We start from the raw sequence: 17,836 nt of genomic DNA, 5'->3' as shown, positions 1-17,836 counted from the left end.
TGACTTTGAAATGATCAAAGCTGAATGGGACTAATTAGATTTTTGTCTTAAGCTACAAAACAAGTCACTACTGTTTTACATATTTTTCTTTTACTGTCTTCAAGCTACTGAAACACTTTATCAGTTATTTGTCATTTCTTTTTGTCATCCCTGTTGTTTTTCTTTTAGGTGAATAACAATGAAAACTAGAGAAAAAACCCACAACAATCATCACAGAAAGAGTATTTTAAAACTTCCCACATTCAGTCATTGACTAAGCTCTTATAGAATGCAGCTTTATTGATAGTGATGAGGTTACAAAATAACACTATCATACATTTTAGTCTGTTGTTCCTGATATAGTACCTGAATGTTTTAAGCAAACAAAGAAATTATCTGCCAAAATTTGCTGAATAAATAAAATACTTTTAGGAGTCTCTGAGATAAGCATTTTATTTCAAATTTCCCAAGAGGGAAAATTAAATGGTATTTACCGACTGAGTGTGCTATAGGATAAATCTTTAATACTTAGAGTCTTTAGTTCTCATAAATACCTAGGAAGGAGTGTTTGGGAAATTATGCTGTAGTTTTTATTGATATAAAAAAAATACTGAAACGACTTACTTTTAATTCTGTCTTGTGCTAGAGAACATATTCATCCTTGGTTAGGATGGGAATTTTGCCCATTCAGAAATTACACAAATTCATTTGGTTGTAACTAAGAGAAAAGTAAATTAAATGAATGATTTTAGTCTCTTTAGTAACTTGGATAAATTCTATAAACACTTTGCCAGAATAGCTAGTGTGGGAAAAGAAAAAGGCCTTTTAACACTTATATATTTCCAGGTAAAATCCTATTTACACAATGTTTGTAAAATACACTTACTATAATTGCTCCTTTGCCTTAAATTATAGACCATTCCATACTTGCTTCCTTATTACCTCAATTATACCTCCTCACTCATAACACTCCACTACCATCTACTCATTGCACGAAGCCATATTCATCTGTGCCAACACTGACCTTCTATTTGTAACCATTCTTTCAACATAGGAAATAAAAATAAACTCATTCAGTGCGCTGAAAGCAACTAATGCACTAGGGATCACAACTGGCCCCAAGAATCTAACTAAAAATGGACAAGCTTACATTAAAGTCTGGCTTCCTGGAGACTTTCTTATCAGGTCTCTGGCCCCATTCAGAAGAAGTGAGTTTGAGTTTTATTGTTTCTGCTGCTGGGTAACACACTTGTTTCTGATCTATTGAACTGATGTGTTTATTTAATCACAGCACTCAGGCATACAAAACTAACACATCCTTTTCTTTCAAAAAAATAAAAGGAAGTATACGGTTGGATCCTAAGACTGGGAGTATTACTGAATGCAAGCTTACACTATAATAAAAAAGAAGTAAATTTTCAGTTCTGAAGCTTGGAGACACTGTTATATTTTCCAGGAGCAGCTGCTTCCAAAGTGGGGTTAAAGAATCTGTCTCAGTTACACATGAAAAGTGACACACATTATTTTGATTTAGCATAGGTTTGTGTCTTTCAGTTGGCAGTGATGCAGGATGTTCCAGAATTCAAAACTTTCACCAAACCTTATGTTCCACACTTCCTACTAACGTTATGTCAGGAAACTTCAGCTTTCTAAACTCATATTGGTCTTCATTGATAACTGTTGAAGCAGAAAATAAAACTGCAACATATCCAGAAACCTGCTAAGCCCAAGTATATGTATTTATGAGTCTTCAGATAAACAATGAGGACAATAATTTAAATGATAATTTCAAATTATTTATCCAACTCTAAAGTGTCTTCAGTTTTATCCCTAGAAAGCCACTGCCAAGTTTTGCACAATCTATCTTAACAAGCGGTAATAGAAGAAAACTTCTCTAGTTTCAGTATCTCTCCTTATTTTTTTAATCATATAATATTATAATTGATTGATTCTTATTTCGTTTTAAACCCTGGGTTCTCCACACACCTCTAACATCTCAATAGGAGACACATCAAGGAATTACTTCTGTTTGCCCACTGATGATCTGTAATCCATAATAAAGGACTTTTTTCCTTCTTGAAATTAACAATGTACTCTAGGTTTTTCAGTTGCATGAGTGTATACCAAGGGAAAAGATGTTACAGTTACCTTCACGCAGACTTTGCAAATTGTAGCCAAAATAACTGATTAAAAATGAAAAGTTTATTTCACCCATGCTGGTGCAAAGACAAAAGACTCTCTATAGGTTGTATCATTGGTAAATTAAGAGTTTAGTAATTTAACTTACTCCATAAACTACCTTCTCACAGAACTTTATTTTCGAGACAGGGCAGATAAGGAGTCAAAGGAACAGGTGCCATTAATCTGCTCCATACTTGATAAAAATCCTCATTCTCTGAATGGAGTAAGGATCAAGCACAGTGTTTTCACACTAATAATGTCTTGTTCTCAATTTGTAGCATTTATAGCCTGTATCTGTTACCATTAAATACCTAGAGATCAGACTGTTCATAAGGGGCAATGATATAAAATTGTTCCACAAAGTGTACAACATGAACCACTTTTCACAGTTGAAATAAAATACAGTTGCCCCACAGTATCCTCGGGGAATTGGTTTCAGGATACCACTATCCATGGATGCTCAAGTTCCTTATATAAAATGGCATGTATTATCATATAACCTACTCACATCCTCTGGTACACTTTAAATCATCTCTACATTGCTTATAAGACCTAATACAATGTAAATGCAATGTGAGTTGTTACACTACTGTTTAGGGAATAATTACAAGAAAAATAGTTTGTACATGTTCAATTCAGATGAAAAAAAATTGTTTTTCAAAAGTTTTCAATCCATGGTTAGTTGGAATCCACAGATATGGAACAAGTGGATAAGGAGGGTTGACTGTATTTTAGATATACATAGTATAACTCAAGCAATAGTCTATCTACACCAGGTGGGAGAGGATGGGATTAATTAAAACCAAGTTATATCATTCATGTATCTCATGTCTAATCTTTTAAACAGTTTATTTTTCAAAATCCAATTGTACATAACCTGTAATTAATTAGCTACTTCCTCTCCAAAACAAACTAGCGAAGAAAAAAGTCACAAATTATAAGATAGGAAAATAAGTACCATTTACTACAATCGTTACCTTTTCTCCAAACTTGGTAAACATGTAAGAAAAAATGATAGCAGGTGGATGTGCTTTGATTTGCAAAGCTAATTTGGAGTAGATGAGATTAATAAAACAGAATGGGCCATATTATTTTAATATTTCTATGTGAAATGAATGTGTTAAATTTTTAACTGAAATCAAGGTGGTAGATATGAAATGGGAAACAATTTCATATCTACCAATAGGAGAATCCATTCATCCAGTTATTTCCAAATCCAAGAATTCCAAGTATTTGCTTCATTCTCATTATATGAGTGGGACAAATAAAATTATTGTAATTGGTTGTATAACCTTCAGGCTAAGCTTTAAGTTAATGGTCCTTAAGAGCACAGTTTTATTTGACTAATATCAATTCCTACTCTCGAAGAAGGAATTCCAAGTCCTTGGGTGGAATCCCTGTTCCTTTCTGGTCTTTGTTTTAAGTTTTATAACTTTATTATGGGGTGCCTTTCAAAATCCTTTATTGATTCAAGTATAGTAAAAGAAATTGTGTTGAAATACAGTATTAAGTCTTTGTGGATACAATTTCCATTTTAAAATAAAATCTATAAATGATTATTTTCAAACTATTAAAGAAAAAAGAGGGAGGGAAAAACTCTAGAACACAACGTTGCTCACTCATATAAGCTTCATGTGTACGAAAGTATAGGAAAAAAAATCTCAAATGTGGGTAGTAACCGCTATCCTTTAGGACACATGCCACACTGGAAGAGTGCCTACAACAAACTGTGTCTGCCACCCAGCGGCTGTTGAAATAAACTTCTTTCTTTTGTTGGCCGGCCCTGTATTTTGCTTAAAAGAGAGAGAGAGAGAGAGAGAGAGAGAGAGAGGTAGATTATGCCATACCAAAAATTTAAAGCCACCAAGACGTATGTCTAATATTTTAAAACATTTAAATCATTGTAGTAAATGTTACATATTTTCCTATTCGTCAACTCAAAGTTTAACCACGTGGCTCTACGAATAAATACGTGTTCTTCCTGTGTCCCATCTTAATCTACCTGGGCTCAGATGCTGACTGGCACTGAGGACACCGAGCTGGCTCGGGATTCCCGAGTCACGCTGTTGGGCATCGAGAGGGTGCAACAGGACACGCCCACGGTGGCCTCAGGCAGCTCGTCGTCCTCTGTCCACTCGTTGAGCTCGGGGTTGAAGCACTGGATGCACTTCTTGTACTTCTTCTCGCCCTCGTTCCAGCCGCCTACCAGGTAGGCGCGGCCATGCAGCGCAGAGGCTCCCGCCGTGCTCACGCCCACCTGCAGGGGGGCGGCGTAGCTCCACTGGCGGGTCGCCGGGCTGTAGCACTCCACCGTCAGCACGTCCACGCGTTCCCCGCGCGGCCCCACCTGGCTGCCCCCCATTACGTACACCCTGTCACACAGCGTGACAGCGCAGTGCCAACCGCGCGGCGTGCTCAGGCCCGGAAGCTCCTGCCACGAGTCGCTGGCCGGGTCGTAAGCACACACCGAGCGAGAATAAGCGTTGCTGATGTAGCCGCCGGTCACTAGCACGCGGCCATCAGCCACCGCGCTGGCGTGGCAGCAGCGCGCCACCTCCAGGGGCGTCTTCAGCTGCCACTGATTAGTGGAGGGCACATAGCATTCCAGCGAGGCCAGGCTGCCCTCTGCGTTGCGGCCGCCCACAGCGTAAAGGAGCCCATTGAACACACTCAGGCTGAAGTGCGTGCGCTTCTGGTTCATGCTGGCCAGGTGTATCCAGGTGTTAAAGCGGGGATCGTATCTGGAAATGGCAGAGGAAGGATGACAACTTTGTCAGAGACAACTGGGAACCTATGTAACCTCGCAAACCTTCAAGTGGGAAGCCTGACACTATCCCTGCAAGGAAGTGAGGGACCTGGTTCAGTTTCTCCCCTCGAGGCTGGTGTTTCCTTCTCAGCCAGTAAAAAGTTGTGGTATCTGGGAAAGGCAAGGCAGGCGCTGTTGACAACCGCAACGCCCCCCCCCCGCCCCCCCCCCCCCCCCATTCATTTATAAGACCATTCCCTTTATTTAGCTGCTTGGAGAAGAGCCCACAGTGACCTGCCCTTCAAGTCCCCTTTCCTTCACAAACTATGCCCATCATCCATTGATAGGAGATGTTCACGTGGGAAAGTGGAAGGAAGCTTTCAGAAGAGTGAATTTCCACAGTTAAGTCAATTCTCCTGTCTTCAGACACCGACCATCCCTAGCTCACTTTCACTGCCTAAGATAGGAGTTGACTGATTCGAGTCTCCATTTCCCAGAAACCTCTTATGGGTACACCTATCTTGGCCATAGCCACAGCAAAGCTATACCATTCAACCAAATCTCTGATCTGTAAGAATGAGATTCTGGAGTTCATGTCAAAAAGCATCAACAGACCCTTAACTTTTGATACTATTTTTATGTTCTACCACTTATTAGTAGGTAAAACTTTTTAATTTTTAGAGACTTATTTTTTGTGTTCAGGACTGAAGTTTTATAAGCACCAAAATTCATACTGAAAAAACAGTGAAACTTTGAGGCACATCTCCAGCCCTTTTTTGGATTTTATTTAGAAACAGGGTCTCACTGAGTTTCTTTAGACCTCTATAAGTTGCTGAGTCTGGCCTTTTTGTCTTTTGTGTGTGTGTGTGTGTGTGTGTGTGTGTGTGTGTGTGTGCTTACAAGGCAAGCACTCTACCAGCTGAGCTATCTCCCCAGCCCCTGAGTCTGGCTTTTTATGATCCTCCTGCCTCAGCCTCCAGAGCTGCTGGAATTATAGGCATGTGCCCAGGGGTCATGTTTCTCATATGCAAAATCAGAATAATCATATCTTCCCTTCCCACCTCACAGGCTTGTTTCAGAAATCTAGATTAATAACATACTTGAATGCACTTTGTATAATATAAAGTGCTGTACCTATGTAAGATGGCATTATTATTATTATTACTTACTGAGCCAATGAACTAAGCTAATAGGCATGATTATCTTACTTCTAGGTCAAGGAAGTTTCCCATTTTGGTTCCCACTAAAAGATCAAGTACCTGCAGAAATTGCTGACTGCGTGCTTGGCTTGATTTCTTGCATCATTCTGATCTTCACCACCAGCGACATAAAGAAATCCATCCATCACAGCCACACACTGATTAAAACTCTTGGCCGGCATTTCTGTAAGCTTACTCCATCCATTTTCAGGGTCTCTATACAAAATGTCTCTACTAAGGGACTTCTCTGTAAGACCTGGGCGTCCTCCAACAGTGGCAAGGACTCGGCAGCCCCCTCGGATTCTTGTTCGCCTAGACTGCAGTGTGTTTTGATGATACGGAAGTAAGTGGTAATTCATAGCATCTACAAGAAGTTTGTGACAATCCGCATCTTGCATCATTCTTGGTACAGATTGAACATAATTCACCAGGTCTTGTGCAGAGATGGTACCAAAGCGAATATTGCTCAAAAGATCTGCAGCATGTTTCACTCTCTTTTGGTCAAATTCTAACCATTTCATTGCAATCTGGAATGCTACTATCTCAGAAGGCAACTGTAAGTCATCATCTATAAGAAGTTCATTAATTTGTTCAAATGTAAGTTTCATAAATTGATCTGATTCTGCAAATTCGAGGAAGTTATCCCGGATAAATTTCTGGGCTGCTGCCTTTGCATTTTTCAGGGAGTATGTTTCAGCAATGTTAACAATGTACATACAATTCTCAACACTAATCTCCCGAATCAAAAAATCACTGCACATCTTTACAAGAGTATGGATCTGAAGATAGACTGCAGCAGAAATAATGCTTCCTATGGTGTACAAGGAGAGGGTCAGCTTTCCAGTGTAGGCATATGCAATGACAGTGGCCAGGCCCAGAGGTGAGATATCATTGAGATCCACTTTTTGAGTTGATGGATCTTTTTTCAGGATGTTGTAAAAGTACTCACTGCATGAAGCCATCACTGACTTATGAACATCAAAGGATTTGGTTTTGGTACCAATGACTAAGTCACAGAGGAAACTCTCCTGCCGCATTTTACTTAAGCCTTCCAAGAGGTTGGGGCCATATGAAGCATCTGTTAATTCAGAAGAAATGCAGCTAAGGCCATTGCCTCCTTCTAGGAGCCCATTCAAAGCATTCAGTTTGTTTAAGGGGCTATCTTCTACAATTATAGTCATCTCATTGATATCTGCTTTGTTCTTTTTGACAGGCTTCTTTTTGGGTGCCATGTTGGCAAACACAATGTCACAGGCAAGAGCTGGCTAAAAGGAAAAAAAAAAAAAAAAGAAAGAAAGAATGAGTTTGTTTTATTTTACATGTGCTTTGTATTTTGAAACTCTACACTGAAAAACTTTTCATAAGATAATAATTTCTTAAACTATTAAATTAGCCCTCAAAAAGTAGATTAATTCTCAAAAATAGATTTAAAAACACATTAAACTAGGTCTACATTCTATTGACTGTTTACTACTGTATCAAGTATTGGAGATGATTCAAGAAAGATTCATTTTGTCAAATGATATTTCTCAGTAGGTATGTTACTAAGTAATTATGCAACAGAAATGAACAACTCATCTCTGATCCAACTCTACAATAATTCTAGAAAAGTAGTTTACTCTTATCAAAAAATGAATTATAAGTACTTGGAAGGTTTTTCTCAATAAAATACTAACATTTAGGAAACAATGTGAAATTAGAAAAACATGATGAAAAAACTTATTTTATTTACAGTAGCAATGAAACCTATTCCAAGAAAGATTGTTGATGAGGATTTAGTGAGACCCATCTGATATGCATGATAGGATTTTGCTTGAGGATTTAAAATAAACAAGAACTACATTATTACCTTCTATTGTGTTTGTCCCTTTTCCTGTCCTCTTTTCCTAGGAGAGCAGCAGGTAGACAGGAAACAGAGAAGGTCTTTTTATGCCAGGGCATTGGTTTTTCTTACTCAAATTGTTATATTCACATTTATATTACTTTAAAAGACTAGCATATATATTCTTCTTTATTCCTTTTTTGCAAACAATGGAAAATGTGTCCTTACCTTGTGAGATAGATTATGAACCTACAATCATATTAGATTCAAATGCATTTGACTTATGTGTTGATTGTCCCTTTGTGGGATTTTCTGTGGGAAATTTTTAAATATTTTGTTCAGCAAGCAGTTACTTGATATCTGCTGCTGTGTTGGCAGTAATTTGCTAGGAATGACTGAGCAATACAAGATGTAATTTATGCTAGAGAGATAAGACATGACAAATACAAAATGCTAACAAAGAGCTAAGTAAGGCAAGTAGAGTAAATCCGGGGAGAAATATCTGTTTTCCTGCACAACCCCAAATGACCATTTTTTTTAAATTATGCAGTTATAGGGCTTATAAACACCATTGTTTTTAGATGAAATTGTGAGCCTGAGGAGTAATCTGAGTTCTTAAGACCAAAAAGCTAAATAGTCATTTTACATATCATTGAAAGGTTATTTTATTGGTGGCATGTAGGGATGATATTTAAAATATTAATAACTGATAAATCAGAATGGATTCAGGTGACAGTGCTGGAGCTGGATCCCAGGGGATCCTCTGGGATCCCTGTGTAATTCTTTAGTTACTGGATTATGAGGTCCAGGGAGAGGACTGGGAGTTGGGAGGGCTACAGAGGTGCTCAGGGAAACAGTTGGTTGACTGTTTACAATTTGGTTTATCTAAAATACAAAATATTTACAGAGAAATCTCAACTACTTCAACACCATGATGTGTTGGGGCTATGGAGAAAAAGATACAGAGACTTCCTAATGAAGGAGTAACCTATGGAGCAACAATATCTGTTTTCCAGTTTTAAATCTTCCTTTTCTATCCTGTTCCTCCCTATATCATCCTTAAATGTGGTATCTTCATTTATCCTTAATAAAATTCTATAAATTATTGACCAGTTCATTCTGCCTTTTAGGAATATCTTATCAGGATCACATCTAGAAGATAGATCATATCAGGATTACAACTATAAGATAACTATAAGCTGGGGCTGGTGGTGGGGAGAAGAAGGAGGAACAACTGATAGTAGGAATTGTAAGGAAGGAGGATTTTTTTTTTTTTTTTTTTTTTTTTTTTTGTGGTGCTAGGGATTGAACCCAAGGCCTTGTGCTTGTGAGGCAGGCACTCTGTCAACTGAGCTATATCCCCAGCCCTTGAGGATGATATTTTTTGAAAGTCAACAGTTGGAAAAGTGAATAACATGATGAATCCCCCTCCACCAACACACGTTGACTTTTTTATGTTGCTTTAACCCTAAGAGCAGGCTGCAAATGGTTCTGTGCAGGACAGCTATAACTCCACAGAAAATATTTCTGGGTTAAAGAATTAGAGGACAGCATTCATGGGCAACCACATTCCCTGGAAAGCAAGGTAGGAATTCTGAAAAAGAATGATTCAGAAAGTGGAAACCCAATGGAAATCTGAATCTTCAAGAACATCAGAGATGATGAATAAATGAAAGAATTTGAAAGATTATTTTCTCCCTAAATTTCTTTCAAATAAATAAAAGTGATAACATTATCTTGTGAGTTTTCCAATGTATGCAGATGTAGTACATATGACAATTAAAGCATAGAGGAAGGGGTGACAGTGGTAAAAAACCTAAACAATTGCAAGGTATCCTTTTATCTTCTTTTGCAGTGCTAGGGATTAACCCAGACCTCCCACGTGCTACGCAAGCATTCTATCACTAGGCTACATCCCCAGCTTGGCTTCTATATTTTATGTGAAGTGATTTGTTCAATATTAACTTCTACAGCCTGCAAAAATTTAACATTGCATATTGTAATACCCAGAGCGATGCTGGCCTATAGAAATATCATGTAAACTACATCTGCGATTTAAAAATTTCAAGTAGTTATGTTAGCAAGATAAAAAGGAACGGATGAAATTAATTTTAGTAATATTTTATTCAACCTAATCCACATAAAATATTATCACTTCTAAATGTAATTGACATAAAATTATCAATGTGATATTTTACATTTTTTTTCACACTAAATCTTTGAAATGCCAGGTGTATTTTACATCTGCAGTACATCCCACTTTGGATTAGTTACATTTCAAGTGTTCAGTAGCCACATGTTATGGTTTGGATGTGAGGTGTCCCCCAAAAGCTCACATGTGAGACAATGCAAGGACGCTTGGAGGAGAAATGATTGGATTATCATCTCAACCCAATCAGTGAGTTAATCTATGATAGAATTAACTGAGTGGTAACTGGAGGCAGGTGGGCATGGCTGGAGCTAGGGGTTCATTGAGGGCATGGCTATGGGGTGTATATTTTGTATCTCCAAAGTGGAGACTCTCTGCCCTCTGCTTCTTGATCTTCATGTGAGCTGTTTCCCTCTGCCTCATTCTTCCACCATGATGTCCTGCCTCACTTCAAGCCCGGAGGGATAGAGCTGGCCTTCTATGAATTAAGACCTCTGAACCCATGAGCCCCTAAATAAACTTTTTCTCTTCTATGGTTGTTCTGGTCAGGTCTTTCAGTTGCAGTAGCAAAATAGTTGACTAAAACACCACATGTGAATGGTGACTATTGTATTGGAAAACAGAGACCCAGAACAACCACTTAAAAAATGCAAAGTAACCTATAAAGCCAATAGATAAATTTAAATGGAATCAAAAGAGGACAGGAAAGTTAGGACACAAAAACAGAAATTGGAAAGGACAAACAGAAAGCATCATAATGATAAACCTAAATCCAACTGTATTTATAATTGTATTAAAAGTTAATGGAGGGCTGGGGAGATAGCTCAGTTGGTAGAGTGCTTGCCTTGCAAGCACAAGGCCCTGGGTTCAATACCCAGCACCGCAAAAAAAAAAAAAAAAAAAAAAAAAAGTTAATGGACAAAGCATTCTAAGTAAGAGGCACAGATTGCCTGAATGGATATGAAAAGTAAGATTAAAACTCAACATGCTATGTTGTCTCAACATGCTATTGTGTCTACAAGGAATATATATATATATATATATATATATATATATATATATATATATGTATAGACACACATACATACACACACACACACACACACACATATATATATATACACAAAGAAGTAGAAAATAAATATGAAGATAAGGCTTTATCATGGAAATATATATAAGAAATCTCTAGTGGTTATATTGGTAGCAAATAAAATAGAGCTCAAGAAAAACTTTTTATCAATGATATATGGAATTTCATAATGATACAAAGATCAATTCAAAATGCGATATGTAACAATCCTAAATGTTTATGTGCTTACTGACAGCTTCTGTAACAAGAGACTGGATTATAGGAAGAAATAGACAATTCCACAATTATACTTGAAAATGTTAACTCAGCATTGTAGAATATCTGAATAATTTTATTAATCACTTTGACTTAGAACATTACATCCAACAACTGCAAAATATAAATTCTTCTGAAGGGCATATTGTTCCTTCACTAGGTCAGAGCCTATGCTTGGCCACAAAATGAATCTCTGCAAATTTAAAAGCCATGCAGAGTATGCTACCTGATCACAAAGGAGCTAAATTAGAAATAATAACAGTAAATTATTGTTATTGCTAACAACTGTTAAATAATATGCTTCTAAATAGCCCTTGAGTCAAAGAGGAAATTAGACAATGTTTTAAATGGAATGATAATTAAAATACAACATAAATACCAACTCCACTACATATTCACAGTATGACTTTAGGTAAATTACCTAACCTCTCGGAGTTGTTGTTAACCTATCTCTAAAGTGAAGAAAATAATTGTGCCTGTTTCATAAGACTGCTAGTGAAAGCTTAATGAAGAAGTGTCTGAACAACATTTAGTAGAGTACCTGGCAAAAGTGAATGCTCAAAAAAATTTGATCATTTTCATTGAAAACAAAAGCCGTTGCTAGTTGTGTCTTTGTTAATAGAGGAATCTGTTTAGACTTTGGGGCGTAACATGTCAGAGAAAGTCACCACATGGAGGAGAAAGAGTAATGAGGCGCAGGGGACAGTATGGGACAGGCACATGCAGTGACCCAGCAACAAGGAGGGGGTTTCTGGAACATGTTCCTAAGGACTTTGAAAATACCAGGGAGAGAAATGAAAATCAAGTAGTTACATTGGCTGAGGAACAGACTATTATTATTTTATGAATAGCAAGGATAACTCTGGAAATTTAGAAAACTGGGACATTTAGTTATAGATTAAGTAAGCAAAACCACAGATTACATGGAACATAATGAATTGACATGCCTGGATTTAGGGATTCAAAGTGAAAGGAAGATTGGGGTAATGTTAGAATGAGAAGTTTGCAGATAACATAAGTCTTAGTGAAGGTTTTTTATGAGTAGGGATGGGAAGTAGAAGGTCAGCAGAGGTAGAGGAAGAAATGTCTCAAACTGAAGCAGGGAGGCAAAACTGAATTTGATAAGATAATGTATTCAGAAGCATTATGAACTTTCCAGCAAAGGAAGGGTGGCCTGAGGCTAGACAAAATAGTGAAACCAGTTAAAGTTCTCCTTCTCTTATTTCCTATTGATGCTTCTCTTTCCTCTGTTGTCTGTCCTTCTGGCTGCCCCCGGGGTTTTCTCTGTTGACCCAACCCTGGACTGCTTCATTCAGGGAACTTCCATGAACCTCTCTTTATCTAAAATGTTCTTGGCTTTGTTCCATTTCTCAGGAGCCCTACAGGGCGATACATTAGTTTTATGAACCCAAGCGAATCAGTTGATAGGCAAATCTGCCCTACCTCCCAGATATGCGTGATCTTTGTTATGTTTTGTTTCATTTAAATCTGTACCTTTATATCACCCACATATACATTTCCAAAAGAATAGGCTTTTTTAAGAGTCCATGAAATCACTTTGTAGAAGTAACTGACTTCTCTAGTTCTCTATGGAAAAAGTAGTGGAGAGAAACAGGCAGGAGACCATTTACAAGACTACTGAAATCAGAGCCCTGTAGCCAACTTCCCAATGGCCATGTTTTCATAGATATAAATCCAGTCTCTATGTACAGAACTGCCATCACATCCTACTCTTGGGGCTGCACTTCTCAGGGTGAGGCTATCTGTCTGTCCGTTGACAGCCTGTGCTGTGTTAGAGGACTGAGGTCACGGTAGATCCCTCAGAGGAACCTGTCTTCTTTGAAGCTGGGAAATGCTCTGATGTTGTTATCAAAGCTGCAGAGATGTTCACTGGTTCCTTGTCCCAATAAAGGCTTTCCTCTGGTCCCATTCCTCCATCTCCCAAAAGCCACTGCTTTCCTCAACTTAAGGAGGACTGCAGGTCAGTAAGAATGAGTAAGAAGAGCAGCTGCATCCTGGTTTGGCCCTGTTACACAGATGACTAGCTCCCTTTTTTGACAGAGACGAGGAAGTCTCCAGGAGACTCTAGGCCCCTCACACCAGGGACTTTCATGTTCACTGTGTATCCTTGGTTCATACAACAATGATGGTCACAGTGACAGTCAAAATTTGTCTGCCAAGAGAAGGTGTTACATAAAAGAGTTGCATATATATATTCATCTAGAATCTAGAGAGTATCTTACACACTAAGCAATAAATTTTGAAGCATTCTGTTCTTTGTGATTCAACTTATATTTTAATTGAAAGTTGGATTGAGGGATTATTTCTAGTTTATTTTCTCTCTCTCTCTCTCTCTCCTATAAGCCAACTGAATGCTTTGTGGTCAGCTGCTCAGGGGCGCCCAAGCTTGGTAGCTAGGGCGATCACCATGGTTACCACACCCTGGGAGGACTTTGACTCAGGTTACAGTCTCATGGTGAGGAGTGCACCCTTGCTCAGCTGCCCCTGGCTGGAAGAGTTTCCATACAATTTTTTTACAATCTGTTTTTTCTGAACCACAACAGACTTCATTCTCACTCTCTACCCGCAGGGGCTCAGATGAGTTGCCCCTTTTATGATCAAAGGAAAGAACTTTACAGGCCTATCTTGGGACTATCGGTGGCTTGCACTTTTCACATGGCCCCTACCATAGTAGGAAATGCTGGAAGGAGGAGCAGATCTAGCCACAGCAGCTGAGGTTGTGTAACGGGATGAGCAGCTATTCAGAGGCACTGCCAGTCCCTGTCTGTCCCTTCCCTTTTTGGGTCAAAGAAGAGACTTTGTGGAGGGTGCAGGGGGTTGTGGTGGGGTTTCTATCCTACTGGAATTATACTGTCATTCTATGAAGTGAGCCCAGAGAAGTCCCCTTCCCTGCTTGTGGATGCTACAGTCTCTTTAGCTCTTTGTTTCAGAATAGCTTCTTGGATCCCCTGAAAGAGCTGCTTATGAGAATTTGGAAGAAGTGTAATAGCCACAACTCCATGCTTCCCTCCCCATTACTCACTGGCTCGTGGGCCATTTCCATGACAATAATGTCAGGTATTCAATGTAAGACATCATATTTTTAGCATCTTTTGTATTTGTCAAATTTAAGTATGGATAGAAATAATTAGTTCTTAAATAGAAATCAAACATGAATCTATATTATGTACTAAAATTAACTAACATCTCCATTTCTTCCTAAAATAATAATTATATAGCTAGGATTTACTATTAGTTGAGGTTTTACTGGATACTGAACCCTGGGTTATCTACTTTACATAATTTATTTTTTAAAATTTAATTACCACAAAAATCCTAAAGGGGAAATTATGTTGTGATCATTTTACAAATGAGAAATTTAAGGTTTATAAAGAGAAAAGAAAGAAGGAAGGAAGGAAAGGAAGAGAGAAGAAGGAAGGAAAGGGAGGAAGGAAGGAAGGAAGGAAGGAAGGAAGGAAGGAAGGAAGGAAGGAAGGAAGGAAGGAAGGAAGGAAGAAAGAGGGAAAGAAAGACGAAAAGAAAAAAAACAACTTATTAAGGTCACATGAGTAAGCGTATGTGTGATTTGGAGCAGAATCCAATTCAAATCTTGTCTTCCTTAAGTTACGAGTAGGTTTAGATCTGTAGTAGGTTAAAACTTAACTTTTTCCAGCATGAGAAAAGAGAGGTTGAGTGAGGTAGAGCTGAGGTTTATAAAATCAAATTTTGAAGATGGAAAGCATGAAATGGTTTTTTTAACTTCAAATACTGAATTAAAATAGTTGCCTTTTTCAATGTAAAATAAATTTATTTGGAATCATAAATTTTGTGGATTTCTTTATCCTGTTAAGGGTAGTAAGGATGTGAAACTCCAATAGGTTGGGTCAGCAAAAAATATAAATAGGTTCAAGGAAGGCTTGCATGAACTTGTTGATCAGATAATCAAGCACTTCCTTTTAAGTGTTAGAGTGAATATGAAATTATCTTTTTTGTTGTTGTTGTTTAAAAACAATTAATTGTTACCAATTTCATATGGTCCAACTTAGCTAAAGGCTGTATGTAGCAGCATTTATTTATAAACATACAGACTCTATACACAAAGTTAACTGTAATTTTATTCCTAAGCCTGGATATAGGACACAATGACCCACTGTAAAAATTTTTAGTTTTGGTTTTGTTGAAAATATTAGTAAAATGTCTCTCTTTCCTCATTTTATGTATTGGAAATTGAATTTTTAAGACTTATGTCTCTTTGATCATCATAGGACTGAAAACCTAGGTTTTGGTCTTCATTCTGCTCTAACCATTTGATAAGTCTTGGAGCAAAACATACAACCTTTTAGAGTTTCAGTTTAGTTAGTGTTAAACTAGGAGATGTGGCCCTTTCGGTTCTAAAATTTTTACAGAGTTAAGAATATACAACTGGCTTTTGCTGCCAGAACTGCCAAGATTTGGTTCTGTATCACTTCTTCCCTCAATAAGGACTTCCATAACCCTAGAATCAACTCATGATCTAAGCGTTAACCAGTTGGGGCAGAGTTCTTTATTTGGGATCTGTGTGTCTCAGATTGAATATTGGCAAATAAATAATATAAGCCATCCAGTTAAATTTGAATTTCAGATAAATCACAAATCATATTTGTCCAATATATGTCCTACATACTTATACTAGAAGTCAATCTGTGATTTATCTCAAATTCAAATAACCTGGGTGATCTGTATTTTATCTGCCAACGCTGCTCTGGGTTGGGATTCAGGTTGATCCTTGAGCCCTGTGGGATATTCTGAAACACATTGTGTCCTTATGTGATCTGCAGAGTCTCTCAGAACTTCTTTCATGAGTATCATAAAAGTTCCATAATCCAAAATAGATCCAGAACCACAAGACTGAGAACAATGTTGCCAAGAAATGGAAACATAATTGTACCCTCTCCTGTGAGTGGGCAAATGCTCGTGGAATTATTGCCTTTAAATCAAGTTCTTTTGGCCACAAATCCATCCCTGATGAAAGCTTCTAGAACTGATTCTGAAGAGTTGTCACTTTAAGAATGTTTTCTTCCTGCGGCCTGTCATCCTTGACTTGAGGCTCTGCACAGGGCAAGCTGAAAGCCATGTATGCTGAAGTGTCACTGTCACTCTCATGCCAGACAGAGCTGGGATCCCAGAATGTCTTCTTGCCAAGGGTGCGAATCAGCTGTGCCTGCTCCCTGTCCCTGCCACATTCCGATGGCTGCATCTGTCGGGGCTCATCAGCACTACCTCCCGGAATAGAAACAGGCCTGGCTACTGTTGCTTGCCATTTTAAGTTAAGTCCCACCGAAAGGGGGTTTTCCACTTTACCACTCCATTTCCAACATAAATTTTTTATATGAAATGTATATATAGCCATATGCCCACCTTTAAAACAAAACCTGTTTTTTTTAGTCAAATAACAAATTTAGAGTACTTGTAGAGGGGATTTCTATTTTGTCAATAAGTTGTTTTTCTGTGAGTTCTACGAGTTGTTTGATTTTGTGTGACCAATTTAAACTGATGACATTATAGCTAAACCTGACAGTTATCCAATGTTTAATGATTCTTGATAACAAAAGAGATGGAATTCTAAACTTTGCGACAAATTCTACAACTTTTCTCTCTCCTCTTCTCTATAAAATAGTGGAAGAAAAGCACAACATAAGCTTGAGAGAAAACATAAGCTTGAGAGAAAACATAAGCTTAAAATTACAGTTAGAAACTACAAGTAATTTTACTTTTATAGGGCATCACTCCTATGCATTGTTGTTGGGGTGCCAGTCTTCTAATTTATCACATTTCTCAAGTTCCAAGAGAATGTTTTCTGCCTCCCAACTTCAGATCAGGGACATGAGCGGTCTGACCCGGATGGAGACTCCCTTCAGGAAAATAGTTCTACAGACACTCAGACACCCCACCCTCTCCCATCCACACAGCCGTACACACCCCAGGATCCAGAAGACAGGAGTTGGTGAGTGTAGTCCCAGCTCCTCTTCCTCCTGTGTGAAATGGCAGCCCACCTTCTAATGAAGTTTTTGCAGCAGACTCCTGCTGGGAAATGATCTCTGAAGAAAGAGAGGGAGGGAGAAAGAAAATCCGGTGGGGAGCCACCAGCAGCCACCTGACAAGCCCCAGTGGCAGCAATTTTTAGAATAACCCTTTGACGTCCCACTGGATGAAGCAGGCTGAGCCTGCGCTCTGGCCTGGAGCAGCCACTTGAGCCCTCCTCTCCCTCTTTGGCCTTCAACTGTAGGCCATCTGGGGGCAGAGGGCGGGGTTTTGATTGGTAGAGCTAAGGGTTGGATTTCTTGACCTGGTCATTTTTTTTTTTTTTTTAAAGTCAAGAGCTCAATCAACCTGAGTGTTAGGAAAGAAAACAACTCACTGGGTGTTTAATTGTCGG

General features: G+C 38.3%; 1 protein-coding gene across 1 annotated transcript; it reads right to left on the bottom strand.

Moving 5' to 3' along the window:
- Positions 1-254: 254 nt before the first annotated feature.
- Positions 255-17,633, bottom strand: KLHL31 (kelch like family member 31). The gene is made up of 3 exons (XM_079147639.1): positions 17,380-17,633; positions 6,166-7,370; positions 255-4,901 (listed from the first exon to the last, which is right to left on the bottom strand). Exons 2-3 carry the CDS (start codon positions 7,335-7,337, stop codon positions 4,169-4,171), a joined length of 1,905 nt encoding a protein of 634 aa, XP_079003765.1. The 5' UTR covers positions 7,338-7,370; positions 17,380-17,633; the 3' UTR covers positions 255-4,168.
- Positions 17,634-17,836: the final 203 nt, after the last annotated feature.

Source organism: Sciurus vulgaris (assembly GCF_902686455.1).
Source record: "Sciurus vulgaris genome assembly, chromosome: 7".
Classification (NCBI taxonomy): domain Eukaryota; kingdom Metazoa; phylum Chordata; class Mammalia; order Rodentia; family Sciuridae; genus Sciurus; species Sciurus vulgaris.
The sequence above is the reverse complement of the archived record's forward strand: the minus strand, read 5'-3'. Positions and strand labels throughout refer to the sequence as shown.